At 43.6% G+C, this 17467-nt stretch overlaps 1 protein-coding gene across 5 annotated transcripts in view; it reads left to right on the top strand.

Moving 5' to 3' along the window:
• IP6K2 (inositol hexakisphosphate kinase 2) overlaps nucleotides 1-9123 on the top strand; it is an 80155-nt gene extending 71032 nt beyond the window's left edge. For all 5 annotated transcript variants that reach the window (XM_073351434.1, XM_073351433.1, XM_073351432.1 and 2 more), the window contains 5 exons: nucleotides 136-435; nucleotides 2652-2874; nucleotides 3809-3984; nucleotides 6165-6340; nucleotides 8333-9123. In XM_073351434.1, the coding sequence (XP_073207535.1) occupies nucleotides 234-435; nucleotides 2652-2874; nucleotides 3809-3984; nucleotides 6165-6340; nucleotides 8333-8830 (1275 nt within the window). In that variant the 5' untranslated portion in view covers nucleotides 136-233 and the 3' untranslated portion in view covers nucleotides 8831-9123. The remainder of the gene's footprint in view (nucleotides 1-135; nucleotides 436-2651; nucleotides 2875-3808; nucleotides 3985-6164; nucleotides 6341-8332) is intronic.
• The last annotated feature ends 8344 nt before the right edge of the window (nucleotides 9124-17467 follow it).

Below are 17467 nucleotides of genomic sequence, written 5' to 3'. Positions count from 1 at the left end.
TCACCTTGCATAGAGGATTGTTTACATTCAGTTTCCTTTGCTGTGCCTTATGAAAGTAACTGTTAGCTTTGGTTGCTCAGACCTCAACATACAAAGTTATTAACACAAAGGATTCTATTGTATTTGTTTTAACAGACTTTTTTAACTGGAATAAACACCTTTTGGGAGACAGATCTTCTACTTCTGAACTGCCTTCACCATTGCCACATTGTTTTATCTAATGTGCTACAAGGATGAGCCCAGCATTTGGAGCTATGGAAGTGGAGCACTATGCCAAGGGAGTCCTGCTCGAGCCTTTTGTCCACCAGGTTGGGGGTCACTCCTGTGTCCTCCGGTTTAATGACAAGACCATCTGTAAACCCCTCATCCAGAGGGAACACCAATTCTATGAGACTCTCCCAACAGAAATGCGTAAATTCACTCCACAGTATGAAGGTATGTTATGAAACCTTAGAAAGGGGTTGGGCTTTTTCTCTTTTGTGAATCCAAGTGTGCTCTGTTTCCTCTAAAATCTCTTCTGTGCGGAAGAGATTTTAGGGGTTTTCTTTTCATGTATTTTGATGTTGTCTGAGCCAGGCTGTGGAGATGCAGGGTGGAGATGCTTGCCAGTGGGTCTTTGGGCTGACTAACACAGCATTAGAGTAGAGCAACTCTGCTGGTGACAGCCCATATATCTCCCTTAGGCACAGACAGGTAAGTAGTTAACAGCTTGTAAATGTTCTCAGTAATACTTTCATTTTTATTTCTGATTTTAATTTTTTATTATTATTATTATTATTTTGTTGCCTCTTGTTTAATGTGTGTCTTCAGGGGCTGGGTAAGATTGCCTGAATACATGTTTTGTGGAAGTTTAGCTGTATTGTTTTGTGTTTTGGGTTGTCCTCTAACTCTCATATATTAATCACTATATCTAACGTCAGCATAGCAAAGAAAGTTGAAAAGTATCTTGTTAAACATTTGCAGTTTGTTTCTGCCCTTAAGGAAACGAAAATTCCTGGCATTTAGATAGGCAAGGATCAAGTAGCCGTGATGAGGCTGAGTCAGATGGTATGTAGGAGTGGAAATTCCAGTTCTTTTAAGCATTGCACTAGTTAAACAAAATGCTTCTCTCTTTGTGGGGTATTCCATTAACTGCTGTCTGGTGATTAATTGATAAAATAAGTCTGAAGCATTTATTCATTTTGAATTGCTTTTTAAAGCATTTTAGACTTGAACACTGAGTAAGGGTGGCCAAGTGTCTTTTGATATTGATTGTAAAATTGGAGGAGGACTTCAGAGAAGATGTTTCAAAGTTATATTGTTTGAATGTTCACATACTTGCTGAGAGGTTTGAACACATCTTATTAAAAGCTCTTTTGGAATTGTTGAAGAAAATGTGGTCTATAAATGATACTTTACAAAATGTTGTAGAACAATTGTACTAGTATATGTGGTTTTTCTTTTTTTGGGGAGTGTGGGAGGGATTTAGGGGTAAGGGGGCCTCATTTGGTCCATCTCTGTTGTTTTTTCCAGGATAAAGCCAAAGGCCATTTGCTAGCTGGCTCCCCCATTTTTTCCTGTAGTCCTTTCCTATGTGGCAGCAGGACTGTCAGTCAGAGCTTCTGCACTCCCTACCCCAGCTACTGTAGGTCCCAGAACCGCCTGCCCTGCTCAGAAGTGCCAATCTCTCGCCGAGAACTCTCCCCTCCGGCCGAGTGATGTGCTGCAAGAACTGTGCAGATTGATTGATTTGAGGATAAAGAGAAAGGACTGAGAAAAAAAATAAAAAAACATTCAGCCAGTTGTTACGGCTTCTTCGATAATCATTGAAACTTTCTAATATGGCACTGGGGGCAACCCTATCAGAACTTTCCTCTAAGACTCTTAATATACAATGCAGTGTTCTAGAGACGTTTGAGATGAGGAGGAAAAAATGCTTTCGAGGTTCACCATGTTTCTATGTACTACAATCAGATTTGCTTTGTATTGCTTTTTGTTCTTTATTTCACAAGACTGCTGCATAACCAACATCAATAAAATATATACCCCAAAAAGGGGGAGGGGGGGAGTGTAAAATTAAACGTGGTGATTCTAAGTGGAAGCCTTTGAACTAGTATCTGTTGTAATGTGTGACGTTTTTCTTGTTTTGCTCTGCTTACAAGCCTTTCCTTGCCCTTGGAATCTATTAACCCGCAAAAAAATCTGGATAAATGCTTTTTGCTTTGCTGTCATGCAAAACTTAAAGCTTTTGGTGTTTCTATGCAGGTTATTTTTCACTGCAAGATGTAAATATAAAATGTTTTACATCTCTCCTAGGGTCAGACCAGTCAGACTTTTTTTTAAATTAATAAAATTTTTCAATAATTGAAATCGTCTCCTGTTATTATTTGATTCCTATTTGACTCTGTGCATCAGAGAGAAAAAAATCTCTTCTGTCACTATTGTTTTGTCTACATGATAAATTGTCTTCTCTGTGAGGTGTCATTTTGTCTAGATGTTTTGATATTTGTTAGGTTGACAGATGAGTTTTGGCCTGTGGCAAGATAAAAACTAAGGACCTGGGTAAGAGAAAAACCAAAAGTTGCTATATTCTTTGTGTAAAATCATGTTGCATAAAGTGTTTGCGTGTCATTTCAATGATTGCTAACTGGTCATCTCCTTTCTTTCCCCAGGCGTGGTGTCGGTGAGCTTTGAAGAGGATGAAGATGGAAATCTGTGTCTAATAGCCTATCCATTAAATGGGGACCATGATAATTTGGAAAGCATAGATAATTCTGACTGTGAACCCAAAAATAAGTTGTTACGGTGGTCTAACAAAAAGACTGTATTATTAGAAAATGACAAGATAACTAAGGAATGGGTCCGACAGCACAGGAAAGAGGAAAAAATGAAAAGGTAGGTCAAAAGGAAATGAGTGTAAAACTTTGAAACATAACCTCCATGTGTTTAATTTTATTCATATCTGTTCTGATGCAGATATGAATAAAATTAAATACATGGGGACTATGTTTCAATGCTAGTATGGAGGTTTTTATCCAGTCTTTCTGTTTCTTCTGCCATATGTCTCTTTCTCCCACTCTCATTTGTTTGTCTCTTCTTCTTCCACTGTGAAACACTTTCAGTAGCAGAAGTGGTTTCCATTCAGGCGAGTTTCATTTGAGCCCCTTCACAATTATATCTTCTCAGTGGTCAGTCGAGGAAGGTTCTAGGATTCTGGTTATTTTCTAACTGTAGTGTCTGCAAAAGCATGACTGTGCAAGAGAAAAATTCAGCTACGCTGAATGAGTCTACTGGAATCTTTTGCATGGGTGAATGAGGAAAAATGCAATTAGAGGTAAAGCAGGATTCCTGGAAACCTGTTCCCAATTCAAATCCCCCGATCTGTGATATACTGTAGTGGCAGTTACCAGAGAGCTGTAACAAAATGGAAATCTGGAAAACTTCTAGCTGTGCCCTGCATACTCTATCTAAGTAGTACAAGCAGATGAGGTATTCTGTAGATCTCATTACTGTTTGTTTCATAGGGTCTGTTGAAGTCTGCAAATATAAATTAGCATATAGTCAGATTGTGGAAGCAGATTTACAAAGTCTGAAATATCAGCAATGGGAATCTTGCCCAGACCCATGTATAATGAAGTAATGGATTTTGCCAGCTGTTGGTAGAAGTATTCTGAGATACATATGAATGGGCTAATTGAAAGCATTGAGTGGTTGAGAGTCAGCAGTGTATAATATGTAAAGCTTGAACAAATTATATCTTTTCCTTTTGAAAGTAGGGTACGTACTTTCTCCATTTGGCTTCTGACTTCTTACTTTTTTTGTTTTCTAGTCACAAATTAGAGGAAGAATTTGAGTGGCTGAAGAAATCTGAAGTCTTGTATTACAGTGTAGAGAAAAAGGGGAATGTCAGTTCACAGTTTAAGCATCATAACCCTTGGAGTATGAAATGTCACCAGCAGCAGTTACGGCGGATGAAGGAAAATGCAAAACATCGGAACCAATATAGTATCCTTTCCTGAAGTCTCTCCCACAACAGCAGAACAAGGAGGGATTCTGCTTTTCTTTTCTTAGCAAAGCCTCCCCCCCCCCCAAAAAAAAAAAAAAAGAAAAGGCCCAGCCCAGACTCTGTAGTTGTAACACTGAGAATGGGATTATCTGAAACCATGGTTTGTCAGATAGAAGGTGACTATGAAGGGATCGTTACTCTGCCAGAATTTGGGCTTTCCCAACACTTAAACACATCTGTGCTGGGCAACTCAAGGAATCTACTTTAGTATGAGTCTCTGTTAGTGGAAAAATTTCCAGCATCCTAGGTGAAGTGATCACTGACTAGACAGGTTTACTAATGCATGAGTTTAGAGGTGTGGAGTTCTGCTGCTTCTTTCCTTGGCATGAGCAGTTATGAGATTTGTTGCATATATTAGGATGATGTCAAAGGATTTAGCCTCAACTCCCCCACCCTCACAATTCCAAAAATGTATCTTCTCAGATTTTTTTTTTAAAGTATGAGGGGATTGTTTTTTAATTAAAGTAGTCAAATGTGGAACATTTTGATTCCTTGAGTGAGAAAATAGCAGTACTTTTGAAAACTTTTTTTATACAGGCTAGTCCTTTGCTGCCAGCAGCTTCCTAATTTCAGCTAATTTTTTAGTGAAAGCAAACTGAACCTAAAATATTATCTGGGTTTATAACTGAGAAAAGATGAAAATCCTTAGTAAATGCAAGCTCCTAAAAGCAGAAGCAGATTATACTAATTGGCTCTGAGAATGTAGGATTGATCATGTGATGGAAAATGAGATTTCCTTGTTCTGTTAGTGCCAGTGCAGCCATCAGAGCACGCACTCTTAACTCTAGTAAAGACAAAAGGAGTCTATATGCCTGTGAACCTTTAGAGAAGTGGTAGACAGCCCGCTGGTCGGAAGCCGCCCATCAGGGTAATCCGCTGGCAGGCCATGAGACAGTTTGTTTACATTGACCGTCCGCAGGCATGGCCACCTGCAGCTCCCAGTGGCCATGGTTTACCGTTCCTAGCCAATGGGAACTGCGGGAAGCGGTGGCCAGCACATCTCTGTAGTCTGCGCCGCTTCCCACAGCTCCTGTTGGCTAGGAATGGCGAACCGCAGCCACTGGGATCTGTGGGTGGCCGTGCCTGTAGACGGTCAATGTAAGCAAACTGTCTCGCAGCCCACCAGTGGATTACCCTGACAGGCCACAGGTTGCTCACCGCTGCTTTAGAGTGATGTTGGTTCTCTTCCATAATAAGGCACAAAGAACCTTGAATACATTCTGCTTGCAACTGGCACGGATGCTGTAAAGATCTTAAGACCTACATGTTTAGGGAAGGGAATCTTGTATGTGAAGAGTTTGGGTGATTGGATCACTAAAAATGTGTATGCATAAACGTAATTAACCTGTTAGAAACATGTAGAACGATTAATGCAAATAGAATTCTCCCAGGGGTTAGCCTCACAAGTGCTAAGTTCCTAGCTAGATAATTTAATGGGCCCCTATTACCATAGTATCTGAGGTCTTCCCAAATATTTATGAATTTATTCTCATAACCCCTTTGTGACACAAGGAAGTGTTATCCCCTCATTTTAGAGATGAGGCCCCAAGGCACAGAGAATTTTAATGACTTTCCCAAGGTCATGAAAGGCAGAGCAGGAAATTGAATCCATATCTCGTGAATTCCAGTCCAGTGCCTTCATCACTAAAACGTTTTTCCTTCCTTTATGGAAATGGTGTCTGCTAGGTTTACTCAGTCCAGGGACAACTTAAAATTAGTCTGTGGATTGCCAGAATGTGGCCAGCCTTGTAAATAATGCAGCCCGTAGTGATTTTCACCTCTAATTTGGAGGTGCTTGTAGAGTGAGAGAGAGCAGTGCAAGTTGGAACCTATAGTCTCTTTGGACGTCGCATCCAGTGAAAGACTAGGTCATGTGCAGTCTACTTTGTTTAATACAAAGTAGGTGTATCCTTTTGGTTCTTGCTAAGTTGCTAGCGCAGTCATGATTGGGCAAAGGTTGGATGCCCCTACTTTTAGCCGTTTCTCAGTTTTATTTTTTTAACTTTTGCTGACTGCTAAGAAACGCCACCACTACCTCCACTTGGAATGGGGCTGTCAGAATGCTTTTTAAAGCATTTCCTTATTTCTTTATTGTAAGGCTTTTTCCTTAACAAGTCAGAATTTATCTTGCTGGAAAATCTAACCTCCCGATACGAAGTGCCATGTGTGTTGGACCTTAAAATGGGAACCCGGCAGCATGGAGATGATGCATCAGAAGAGAAGAAAGCTAACCAGATCCGGAAGTGTCAGCAGAGTACTTCAGCAGTTATTGGGGTCCGAGTGTGTGGCATGCAGGTGAGTCTGAAATGGATTGCGGGTAGGGATGGGAATCAAACAGGCTATATTTGAAGAGACATTTTTTAAACACTTTCTACTCGTACCTTTTGTGGTTTGGTACTATTAGCAAAGACTCTAACTTTCTTCTGAAACAAGCCTTCATCTGCTCAGAATTGAGGAAAATATCTGCTTCCCAGAGTTACAAGTGTGATTCACTGGTAATAGTGGGAATGTGAGCTCAGTAATTTTCCAGCCAATCACAAACAAACTGCATTATCTTATTAAGATGGCAATAGGAAAATGAATTTTGTTGCTTTCTTAATCCATTGTATTCTTTGTATTTGTAGTTTTAGACATCTCCTTATTATCCAATCATCCCACTTCATGCCCCTACCCTTGAGAGGTCCTACCTTTCATTCACTTTTCTAACTGAAGGAAATTTGAAGACTTTCTTCAGAGCACACCAGTGTCACTAATCAATCAGAGGAGCGACTGCATAGCAACCTGCAGCTCTCCCTCTGCATCACAGTGTGTTTGTCCTGTGAGCTGGAGATCAGAAAACAAACCTGTCTGTCTTCTCTCACTGTGCATGGATCTTACTATTTGGCTGTCAGAACAACAGCAACAACTCTTATAGTTACTACTATCCTGGAGACTTGGAAAGTCTGGATTCTTTTCACTGCCGAAAGTAAACTTTGTGTAATGTGTAAACAAGAAGTTGATCATTAAATATGAGTGATAAGATTGCAGTGCAGATACAATGAGGGAGCAGCTTAGGCTTTCATTTAAAGTAAAACCCTGCAGCTTGCATATCTCTGGCAACTGAGTGACTTGATTGAGTCCTAAGAAATGCCTTAACTGCTTCACTACAGCTCTAGTGGTGTTGAAGAGCCACCACTGCTGCTGTGAAGTGGAGTGAGGACTGTCCATTCTTCTCCTTCCAGCTTCTATGTGGGAGAGTTAAGCCTCTTCCCATTCATCCGTAGATGTTGGCAGAGAGAGGGCATGTTTTTTTTTCCCCAGTGGCCTTAGTAGGTGGAGAAAATGACTTCTCTACCCACTGCCATTCACAAATGTTCTGTATGGCAATGGACAGTTCTGTGGGGTACTTCCTTTTCCATCCAGTAGACTCCCCCAATGCCTGATGTGTTCGATCAGCACTTCCTGCTCTGTTCGGGAAAGTGAGTATTCCTGTGACTGGCACTCGGCTCACCTAAACTCATGTATCGAGAACAGAGAACCTGTCAGCAGAGATGGACGGGGAGGAGTGCCACATTTGTTCACCACCATATTGGTGCTCAACTAGGATAAAGGTTCTGGTTTCTTGTTGCAGCCCATTTAGCGTGTGTGCCCTTCAGACATAGAGGCCTCTGCTGGAGAAACATACAGAGCTGTGGAGGGTGGTTGTTCGATTTACAGGTCTCTGCCCTGTAAATATAGACTCCACCTGATTTGTGGGTTTGATGTAAATGATGTTCTCGGTTTGTAGGAAAAAGCAATGATTACTATTTGCTTAAAAATACCCTTTTCTTCTGTATGGGAGCTTGCTTTAGTGTTTCATATGGGAAATTGCTGTCATTCAGACTCCCAGCAGTTCTGGGAATAGGTTTGGTAAGGCTGCCAGCAGAGGCATGCAGTAGTTGCTAATGGAGTGAGTGATATGGAGTGGCTGCCCTACATGTTGTAACTTGACTTCAGAAATCTTGGCCTCAGCCTTCCTAATCTTACTTAAACTCTTCATCCGTTTTTTCAAAATGGAAAAGCTCAAGTCTAAGCCGGAGGAATTTTCAGTTTCCTTTGTGACTAGCAATACCTCAGGTATTGGTGGGCCTGTGGTGGCTAGGATGCTTTCCTCTCGAACTGCATAAGAGCTGTTTTAAGAGACAAACACATCATCTTGGTAAAACTTTTTTTCTCTGCTGGGACATTGTTAATTTTTCTGGAGTATGATTCAGAGTTACCATTGCTGGCAATCCAACCATTCCTTTTGTTCCTCTCTCTCCTATACAGGTCTACCAGACAGGCACTGGCCAGTTAATGTTCATGAATAAATACCATGGGCGAAAGCTTTCAGTCCAAGGATTTAAAGAAGCACTTTACCAGTTCTTTCATAATGGCAAATACCTGCGCAGGGAACTCTTTGAACCAGTTATAAAGAAATTGACTGAACTCAAATCTGTCTTAGAAAAACAGGAGTCTTACCGTTTCTATTCCAGCTCCTTGCTGATAATTTATGATGGCAAGGAGTTGCAGGAAGTGACTGTGGACTCAGACCCAGAGGACTTAGAGGATCTCTCAGAGGAGTCTTCGGATGAATCAGCTGGAGCATATGCGTACAAGCCCACTGCTAGTACTGTTGATGTCCGTATGATAGACTTTGCCCACACGACCTGCAAGTACTATGGGGAAGATAGTGTGGTGCATGAAGGCCAAGACACAGGTTATGTTTTTGGACTTCAGAACTTAATAGGTATTATTAAAGAAATAAGAGACGAAAGCAGCGAATAAACAGTTTGAATGCACATCAGTAGAAAGCACTATAGTGACTCTTTGTATTCCAAAATTATTGGCCACTTTCTAGTGGTAGGAATCTTTACAGACTCTGTTGGGTTGGTCCCAACAGAGTCAGACTTGTTCAGCGGAGGGCATTTACTTACAATGGTGCTGGACCTAGCACTGGCAAATCTTGGTATCCTTATTTATTTTAACTCTTTCTTAAACATTCCATATTTGATTATTCAAATACCTCTGTTATCCCGGTGTGTATATGTTCCAATAAAATTCTTTTTGTTCATTGTAAATGATGATGGTGTCATTGCTGGTAATTAGGAAAGAGAATCAGAGTTCCCAGATCTTCCCAGTCATATAGTACAGAAACTGGATTTGATCACTGGATATTTAGGGGCAAATAATAAATTATCTTAAAAATATCCAAATAATTGTTTTTATAGTAATTCAGGATCTCATTACTATAAATCTCGTGGGGGTAAATAGCCCCATTTGGATAGTTTGTACAATATTACCATAAAGATAAATTGAACCAAAGCATGAATAAGAACCCCTCAAAGGATTAACCTTCAGCTTAGTTTGAGTTCAGTCACAGCTATTGATGGATTGCTGCACAATATGAAAACCCATCCCCTAAAGGGCTTAAAATCTAATTTGAGACAAGATGCAATAAGCAAGTGTGACGCAGTGAGGGAAGACGAGGGGAACAAAGATCACCCAGTTTCAAATTAGCTATTGCACGATCTGATGATGCCAAATCATCTTCAGTTTTTAAAAATACATATCCGCTTTCCCCAGTTATGTACAATCAAACCGTCACAGATTGGCTGATCTATCGTACATGTCACAGTAAAGGTGGCTCTTGAGGGATTTGAGGAAAGAGAGGGTAATGGCCTTATGGATCGATTCATGGACAGAGTCCCATGCACAGGGGGCAGCATGGAAGAAAAGGCTAAGGTGTTTATGTGGAAGCAGTTGACATACGTGCAGGTGAAGCCGGCATTGATGGCAGAGTAGATGAGGTGATGTGACAAGAGACAGAGCAGACAAGTGAAGAGATTAAACAAAGGGAGCGATGTTGGCAGAATGGGCCAGGAAGATGATCTTAGCAGTTGTATTCAAATGCATCAGAGGGGAGTGGGATGTATGTATTGGGAGAGAGGAGGATGTTGCAGTAGTCACGATGGAAGATTGGTTCTGCTATTCTTTGGTCTCTTACTGACACATTGATTTCCAGGCAAGGTGATTTCCAGGCAACACATTGAATCCCTGGGTGATGTTATGGTCCGCTATTCAAAGCCTACAAGTTGCTGATTTTCTTCTGACCATACTTACCTGTTTAAGGTCTGAGGCTGCTTAATATTCTGACAATGCTATTCTAAGTCTATTATAGAGGTGTACTAAGTCTTTCCTGTCAGTTGTTCTCATAGTTTTGGTTTCTTATAGTGGACGTCAGTTTTTGGCAGTAGTTACACATCAGTTCACGTTAAATTCCAACATGCAATTAACTTGTGGAACTCACTGCTACACAATATTATTAAAGCCAAAAAAGCTTAACACGGTTCAAAAAAATTAGCATTTTTTACGTACAATGAGAATTCACACTTAGATGTGATTAAATAAAAATGTGTTGGATTTTAGGGTGTAACCCCTAACTATGAACTGCCTATGATTCAGGAGCAACTTCCCTGATGGGCACGTTAGTCCATCGTTCACTACTGCATTTCTTGCATTTTCCTCTGAAGCATCTGGTACTGGCCACAGAAGAGATGCTGGATGTGATGGAGCACTGCTGGGCTGGTATAGGCCTCGCTGTTTCTGTGTAACTACCCACGACATCAGCGTGAATACCAGATAAATGAACCCTAAATAACCTTTGCATTTTTCAATTTCAAAATGCTTTATAAGAATTAACCAATGAAATACTCCTCCACCTCTGTGAGGGATGTGAGAAAATAACGCAATGAGTTGAAATACCAAAGTGGGAGAGGATGGGTCACTCACTGCAAAGTGTTGCTGGCTTTTCAGCTTCATTTTTAATAGTGTTCTCATGTCTGTTAACAAACCAATGAAAAAGCTCTCTGCATGTGTTGCAGTCACCTGTCCTTGTGTATAATCATGCACCTTCTGCAGGTGTCATACTCCGCAGCCCAAGTTAACCTTGTCTATGCTCTTTCTAAAGTATGCAAGGTGAAAAGGAATTGGTAATGATTGACATTTCAGTCTGCTTTATTATACATGGACCTTACTGTGAACAAATATAATAGGTTCCCTCTCAAAGGAGTTGGGTCTAATGTAACTCAAGCATTTAGTGACTCCAGAATGAGCTTCACTTCACTTCAAGTGAATTCTCCCATGCTTCACTTCAAGCCAATTGAGGATCCCAGGCTGGAGACAAAAATGGTAGTGCACTAGTTGGCGATTTGGGTTCAGCTTTACTTGGATTTCAATGGTCTCATTTGACCACCACATGGCCAACAGTCTCCGATGAAGGGAGGCTTTGGACCTAATGTAACAGAAACAGTGCTGGTCAGAACTGGAGTACTTTGGCGGTGGGGAAGTGGAAAGGATCTCATGTAGCACCTGCCTGTAAGGTAATAGTGCTATTAATCCATCACTTTTATCAGTGTCACCTGTCTTATGGTTATATAGATAACATACCAGGATTGCAATGCAGACAAAACACAATTGGAGGAGGAAATGCAGATCAAAGGAACTTCCTGGACATGAAGGAATTGTGGGTGGGCGTGGAAAATGGCATGACTAACACCTGTGTCATTTTAAAAGGCAAAACCAGAGTGTCCCGAGGGGAAAAATGTATTCTACAGGTTTGGTTAAAAAATATATAGCCAGTATATTGAGCTGGACATCTCCTTTTGGGATGGCTGGAAGGGGAAGACTGTGTTACTCACTTTTTTTAATCCTAAATCATGTTGCTCAAGGATTAAAAGACGTAACCTAGACAAAAGGGGGAAGAGAGCTGAATGACAGTATTATTTAGCCTAGCAAGAAAGCCTGCATTTTGACCCCTGCCATCTTGTTCAGAAGTTCCACCTTGCAGCCTCTTATGTTTGAACAGTGCCAGTTACATAACTGCCTCCTCAGAGCTTCCTCATGTAAAGCACTGTCTGTAGGTGGGAGCACAGAGTGTGATTTCAAATACTGTGTCCACAGTCCAGAAATTGTCACTCACTGACCCCATTGTTGGGAGTCCCAGAAGAGAGACTAAGGCTGGTACAAGTCATGAAAACTGGGTACCCACTTCCAGTCAGAGAGAACCCCTCTGGATGAGGGCTGGGGCAGTGTGTGGGGAGCTGCCCTGTTGTGCCTGTTCTGTGAATACAGAGCACTTCATCCTCCAGGCTGTCAGCACAGGATACCCCAGTGCAATAGGCACATTTTTGCTAGGAAGATGTGAATGAAGGTAGGAAATGCCACCAACATGAGCTGACAAATAGGGCCTGGCTTTTTTTCCCCTTTTTTCTCTCCCCATGGTTATACAAGGGAATGTGTGGGGCTGGTATGACCTTAATCCCAGCAGTTAATCCCATCACCTTAATCCCATCAGACAGGCTGAAGTCACAGGGACTCTTTTGCAGACACTCCAGTGATATTCCTGTCAGTTTTTTGGCAGCAGCTGGGGGTGATGTCTCATGCGCTGAATATCAGGATTTTTGTAGCCCGTAGTTTGTGTCAAGGTGCCAGCAGCAGCAAATGCTGGGGAGCATGTGCAATGAACAAATGGTGGGACACGCTCACCATAGAAATCTGTGTTTCCTGTTCCATTGCTGCAGGCTACTATCTCCTCCATTGATAACTGCTCCCTAGACACTCCACGAGCAGTTTCCAAGGGCACCACAAAAGGCAGGTTAAAATTGCTCTAATCCTTTCACTAATGCGTGAGTCACTGCAAGCATTAGCTGGGAGGCATGTAACTCAGGAAAGACTTTTGAAAAGGTCATTTGAATGAAAAATTCTCATCAACACGGCTGCCAAAGACACCAGAAAGGCCTAAGGAGAGGCTCCAACTGCATGGTGAGGGGACGGGGTCTAGATGTGGGGAGGTACTCGCTGTCCTGGCTAATTGGGTGTTCTGCACTGCAGGTCTGGATGCACAGACCCATAGGCCTAAGGGTTGCCCCCTTAGTAGCCACAGACTTCCTCTGTGGGACTTGGGGGGGGGGGGGGGACATGCAAAGCTGCACAGGCATGGACTAGCTGAAAAAGGGAGTGTGTTAAGACAGTAGCTGGTCCAGAAGTGCAGAGCAGGAGATTGCCTGTTCCACAGCAGAGAGAACTGCATGCCCTGATGAGGCTTCTCATATGACCTGTGTGTCTGGGAAGGTGCCACGAGGACTTTGAGATATGACAATTGTGATGGTCTCTGACTCTGCTCCAGCAGCTGTTGTGCCTGGCTAGGGGTGCCTCTCACCTCACGCTCAGAAATTTGTAGTCCACTGAGGAGTTGGGAGGTTCTGTACAATCTCCCTGAGCAGTAGGGCACAAAGGGATGATGGGTATTGGTTGCTGATGCAGGAAATCCTGTTCAGTAATTTTATGGTGTAAGCCTCTCTCTCTTTTTGTTGGAGCAGATCTCAAACACCTGAGCTAGAATGAGGGACTTCTGCTCTGGAGACAGCAGCTGCTCCATGCCACCAGCTGCAACCCTGGCAGTTAGGCCAGTTTGCTGCATGGCCTCCTTGGATGGCATGCACTGACCAGCAGATCATGTGCTGGCATTGGATGCATTTGTACCAGGCATTTTCCATTTCTGTGCTGCACTGAGAGAGCCTGCCAATGAGTAAACACATTTACTCACTTAGAGCGCTCTCCCTCTCTCCATAGCAGATAAAGCAGCTGTTTGGCTGCTGATTATGGTACTTTGTACACTTCACTTCTGTATTTCCCTGGGCTGTTTCTTGCCCAAGTTGCATAAAAGGGAAGAGTCAGCAAATACCTGGCCCTGCACGTTCAAGATCCAGCCAAGGGAGGTGACGTGGCCACAGAAAAGCCGATACATGTCTTCAGAAATCTGCCTGAGCAGCAGGGCCACCAGTGATCGCACTGATGAGAGACTCTCACAGATAGTCACTGATATGAGTAAGTCCTCTCACACACCCGGAGGTGGGTAAAGATAGCGAGACCATGGCAGAGAGCTTCGATGACTTGACCAAGGCTACAGTAGGAATTGATGGAAGGAGCTCAGCAGCATTTGACTTCCAGCCCTGAGTTAGACCAGGCAGCCGCTTCTCTCGCTCCCATTTAAGCTGATAACTGCTTGGGTTTGTTTTACATTTGGTGACGCAGGGTAGGATTTTTCAAAGCACGTAGGTGACTTAGAAGCACAAGTCCTGAGTGGAGGTCCTGGGGACATGTTACCCTAAGTCACTTACGGTATGTCCGCGCTGCAATGTAAGCCCAGGGTTCCAACTCAGGTTCAAGCCGCCCCCCCGCTCCACTTCTGTCTACATATAAATCACACTAACCCAGGGCTTGCACCCACGGTCCCACAGGAAGGGAGGGTCCAAGCCTGACTCAAGGCAGGACCCAGTGTTCAAGCCCTATTGCTTTGCAGTGTAGACTCAACCCCACTCGACTTGTGCTCTGTAAGTCTGTTAAAAATATCCCATAATCCAACAGGCCAAACTTCTTAGTCCTCTGGACAGTCAAGTTTGATGGACAATTGTGTTTTCCCATGCTGCACCACAAACAAAGGGCTAAAGTAGCCTCATTTTGGGAGGTCGGTAGGAGTCTAGGTTACAGACAGTTGGATGCGGGCCCGCATAACACAGCGTTCAACAATTCCTAATGTGGCTATACAAATAAAAGTGTAGACACACTCAAGCCCCAGGTCCACAAACCCAGGGTCTGCCAACTCGAGTTCTACTAATGCTGACCTTATGTTGCTGAGCCCTGGTCTACACTACAGGGTTAGGTCGAATTTAGCTATGTTAGGTCGATTTTTAAAATAAATGTGTCTACACAACCAACCCCATTCCATCGACCTAAAGGGCTCTTAAAATCAACTTCTGTACTCCTCCCTGGCGAGGGGAGTAGCGCTAAAATTGACCTTGCTGTGTCAAATTTGGGGCAGTGCAGATGCAATTTGACGGTATTGGCCTCCGGGAGCTATCCCAGAGTTCTCCAATGTGACTGTTCTGGACAGCATTTTGAACTCCAATGCACTAGCCAGGTACACAGAAAAAGCCCTAGGAAATTTCATTTCCTGTTTGGTCAGCCTGGTGAGCTCAGCAGCACAGGTGACCATGCAGTCCCCCCAGAATCGCAAACAAGCTCCAGCATGGACTGAAAGGGAGACACTGGATCTTATTGCTGTATGGGGAGAAGAATCTGTGCAGGCTGAACTTTGATCAAAGAGAAGAAATGCTAATATATATGCCAAAATCACACAGGGCATGGTGGAGAGAGGCTACAACAGGGACACACAGCAGTGCCAAGTGAAAGTTAATGAGCTCAGGCAAGCCTACTAGAAGACAAAGGAGGCAAACGGTCGCTCCGGGTCAGAGCCCCATATGTGCCGCTTCTATGATCAGCTGCATGACATTCTAGGTGGGGACCCTACCACTACCCTACCACTGTCTGTGGACACTTGCAAGAGGGGAGTCTCATGTGACAGGGAGGAGGATTTTGTGGAGGAGGAGGAGGAGAATGCGCAGTAGGCAAGCAGTGAATCCGTTCTCCCCGGCAGCCAGGATCTTTTCATCACCCTGGTGCCAATACCCTCCCAAGGTGGGATCCCTGACCCTGAAGCCGGAGACAGCACCTCTGGTGAGTGCACATTTGTAACTACAGTACAGGGTTTAAAAGCAATAGTGTTTAATGTTTGATTTTCCCTGAAGACTTGGGATGCAGCCACAGCCAGTACAGCTACTGGAAAAGTCTGTTAATGTGTCTGGGGATGGAGCAGGAATCCTCCAGGGACATCTCCATGAAGCTCTCTTGGAGGTACTCTGAAAGCCTTTGCAGAAGGTTTCTGGGGAGGGCTGCCTTATTTCGTCCTCCACAGTAGGACACTTTACCAAGCCAGAAGCAAGTAGTCTGGCATCATTGCAGCACAAAGCATGGCAGTGAATGGTCCTGGGTTTTGGTCGCATTCAAGCAACATTCGGTCTATATCTTTTTGTGTTAGCCTCAGGAGAGTGATATCATTCATGGTCACCTGGTTGAAATAGGGGAATTTTTGTAAGGGAACAGTAAAAGGACCCCGTTCATGCTGGGTTGTTTGCACTTGGCTAAAAGGGATCATCCCCGAGAATAGCCATGCGGCGGGGGGAGAGGTGAAGGGATCATCCCAGAGACTAGCCATGTGGTGGGGTCAGAGAGGTGTGTGCTGCACATCTACCCGAAAACCGCAGCCCCTCCTTTTAAATGTGAAACCCAACCGGCATTGCTTGCTATGGGAAAGGATGGCGCTGCAGTTTGAAACCATTCCCATATGTTATGAAGGTGTAAGAAGCCAACCCCATGTACCAAAAGGCTTACCATGGCTGCCTGGAAACCGAATTCTGTTGCCCAGCCGTTTGTGATGTGTCACCATACTGGCAGGCACTCAATATAACAGGCAAAATGCGACGTTGTACCTAAAGCACATGTGCTGCCTGCTGTGAATTGCTTGATTCACTGTGAAAACAGTCTCCCTTTTGTTCTCAGAAATGTATCATCTTAAATTTTACTCTCCCTTTTTCTCTCCCCCCAGGTGCAATCTATACTCCCCCTATCATCTCTGTCCCTGAGGTTATCACAGATTAGAAGGCGAGAAAAAACACACTCACGATGACGTGTTTTCCGAGCTCATGCAGTCCTCCTGCACTGATAGGGCACAGCTTAATGCATGGAGGCATTCAGTGGCAGAGGCCAGGAAAGTATTACTTGAGCGCGAAGAGCAGAGGCAGGAGGCAATGCTGAGGCTAATGGGGGAGCAAACGGACATGATGAAGAGTCTGTTTGAGCTGCAGGAAAGCCAACAAGAGCACAGACCCCTACTGCATCCATTGTATAACTGCCTGCCCTCCTCCCCAAGTTCCATATCCTCCTCACCCAGACGCCCAAGAACACGGGGGAGAGGGGGAGGCTCCAGGCACCCAGCCACTCCACTCCAGAGGATGGTCCAAGCAACAGAAGGCTGTCATTCAAACAGTTTTGATTTATAGTGTGGCTACAATAAGCAATGTGGCCTTGTCCTTCCCTCCTCTCGCACCCCACCCCACCTGGGCTACCTTGTCAGTTATCTCACTTTTTTTTTTAATTAATAAAGAAAGAATGCGTGGTTTCAAAACAATAGTTACTTTATTTCCTTTGCCAGCTGTGATTGAAGGGGGGAGGGTGGTTTGGCTTACAGGGAATTAAAATCAACAAAGGGGACGGGTTTGTAGCGAGGAGAAACATACAACTGTCACACCGTAGCCTGGCCAGTCATGAAACTGGTTTTCAAAGCCTCTCTGGTGCGCAGCACGCCTAACTGTGCTCTTCTAATCGCCCTGGTGTCTGGCTGCTCAAAATTGGCCACCAGGCAATTTGCATCAATCTCCCACCCTGCCATAAACATCTCCCCCTTACTCTCACAGATATTATGAAGCACACAGCAAGCAGAAATAACAATGGGAATGTTGGTTGCGC

Source organism: Lepidochelys kempii, chromosome 7, assembly GCF_965140265.1.
Source record: "Lepidochelys kempii isolate rLepKem1 chromosome 7, rLepKem1.hap2, whole genome shotgun sequence".
NCBI classification, from domain to species: domain Eukaryota; kingdom Metazoa; phylum Chordata; order Testudines; family Cheloniidae; genus Lepidochelys; species Lepidochelys kempii.
This window is presented reverse-complemented; position numbering and strand designations above follow the sequence as displayed.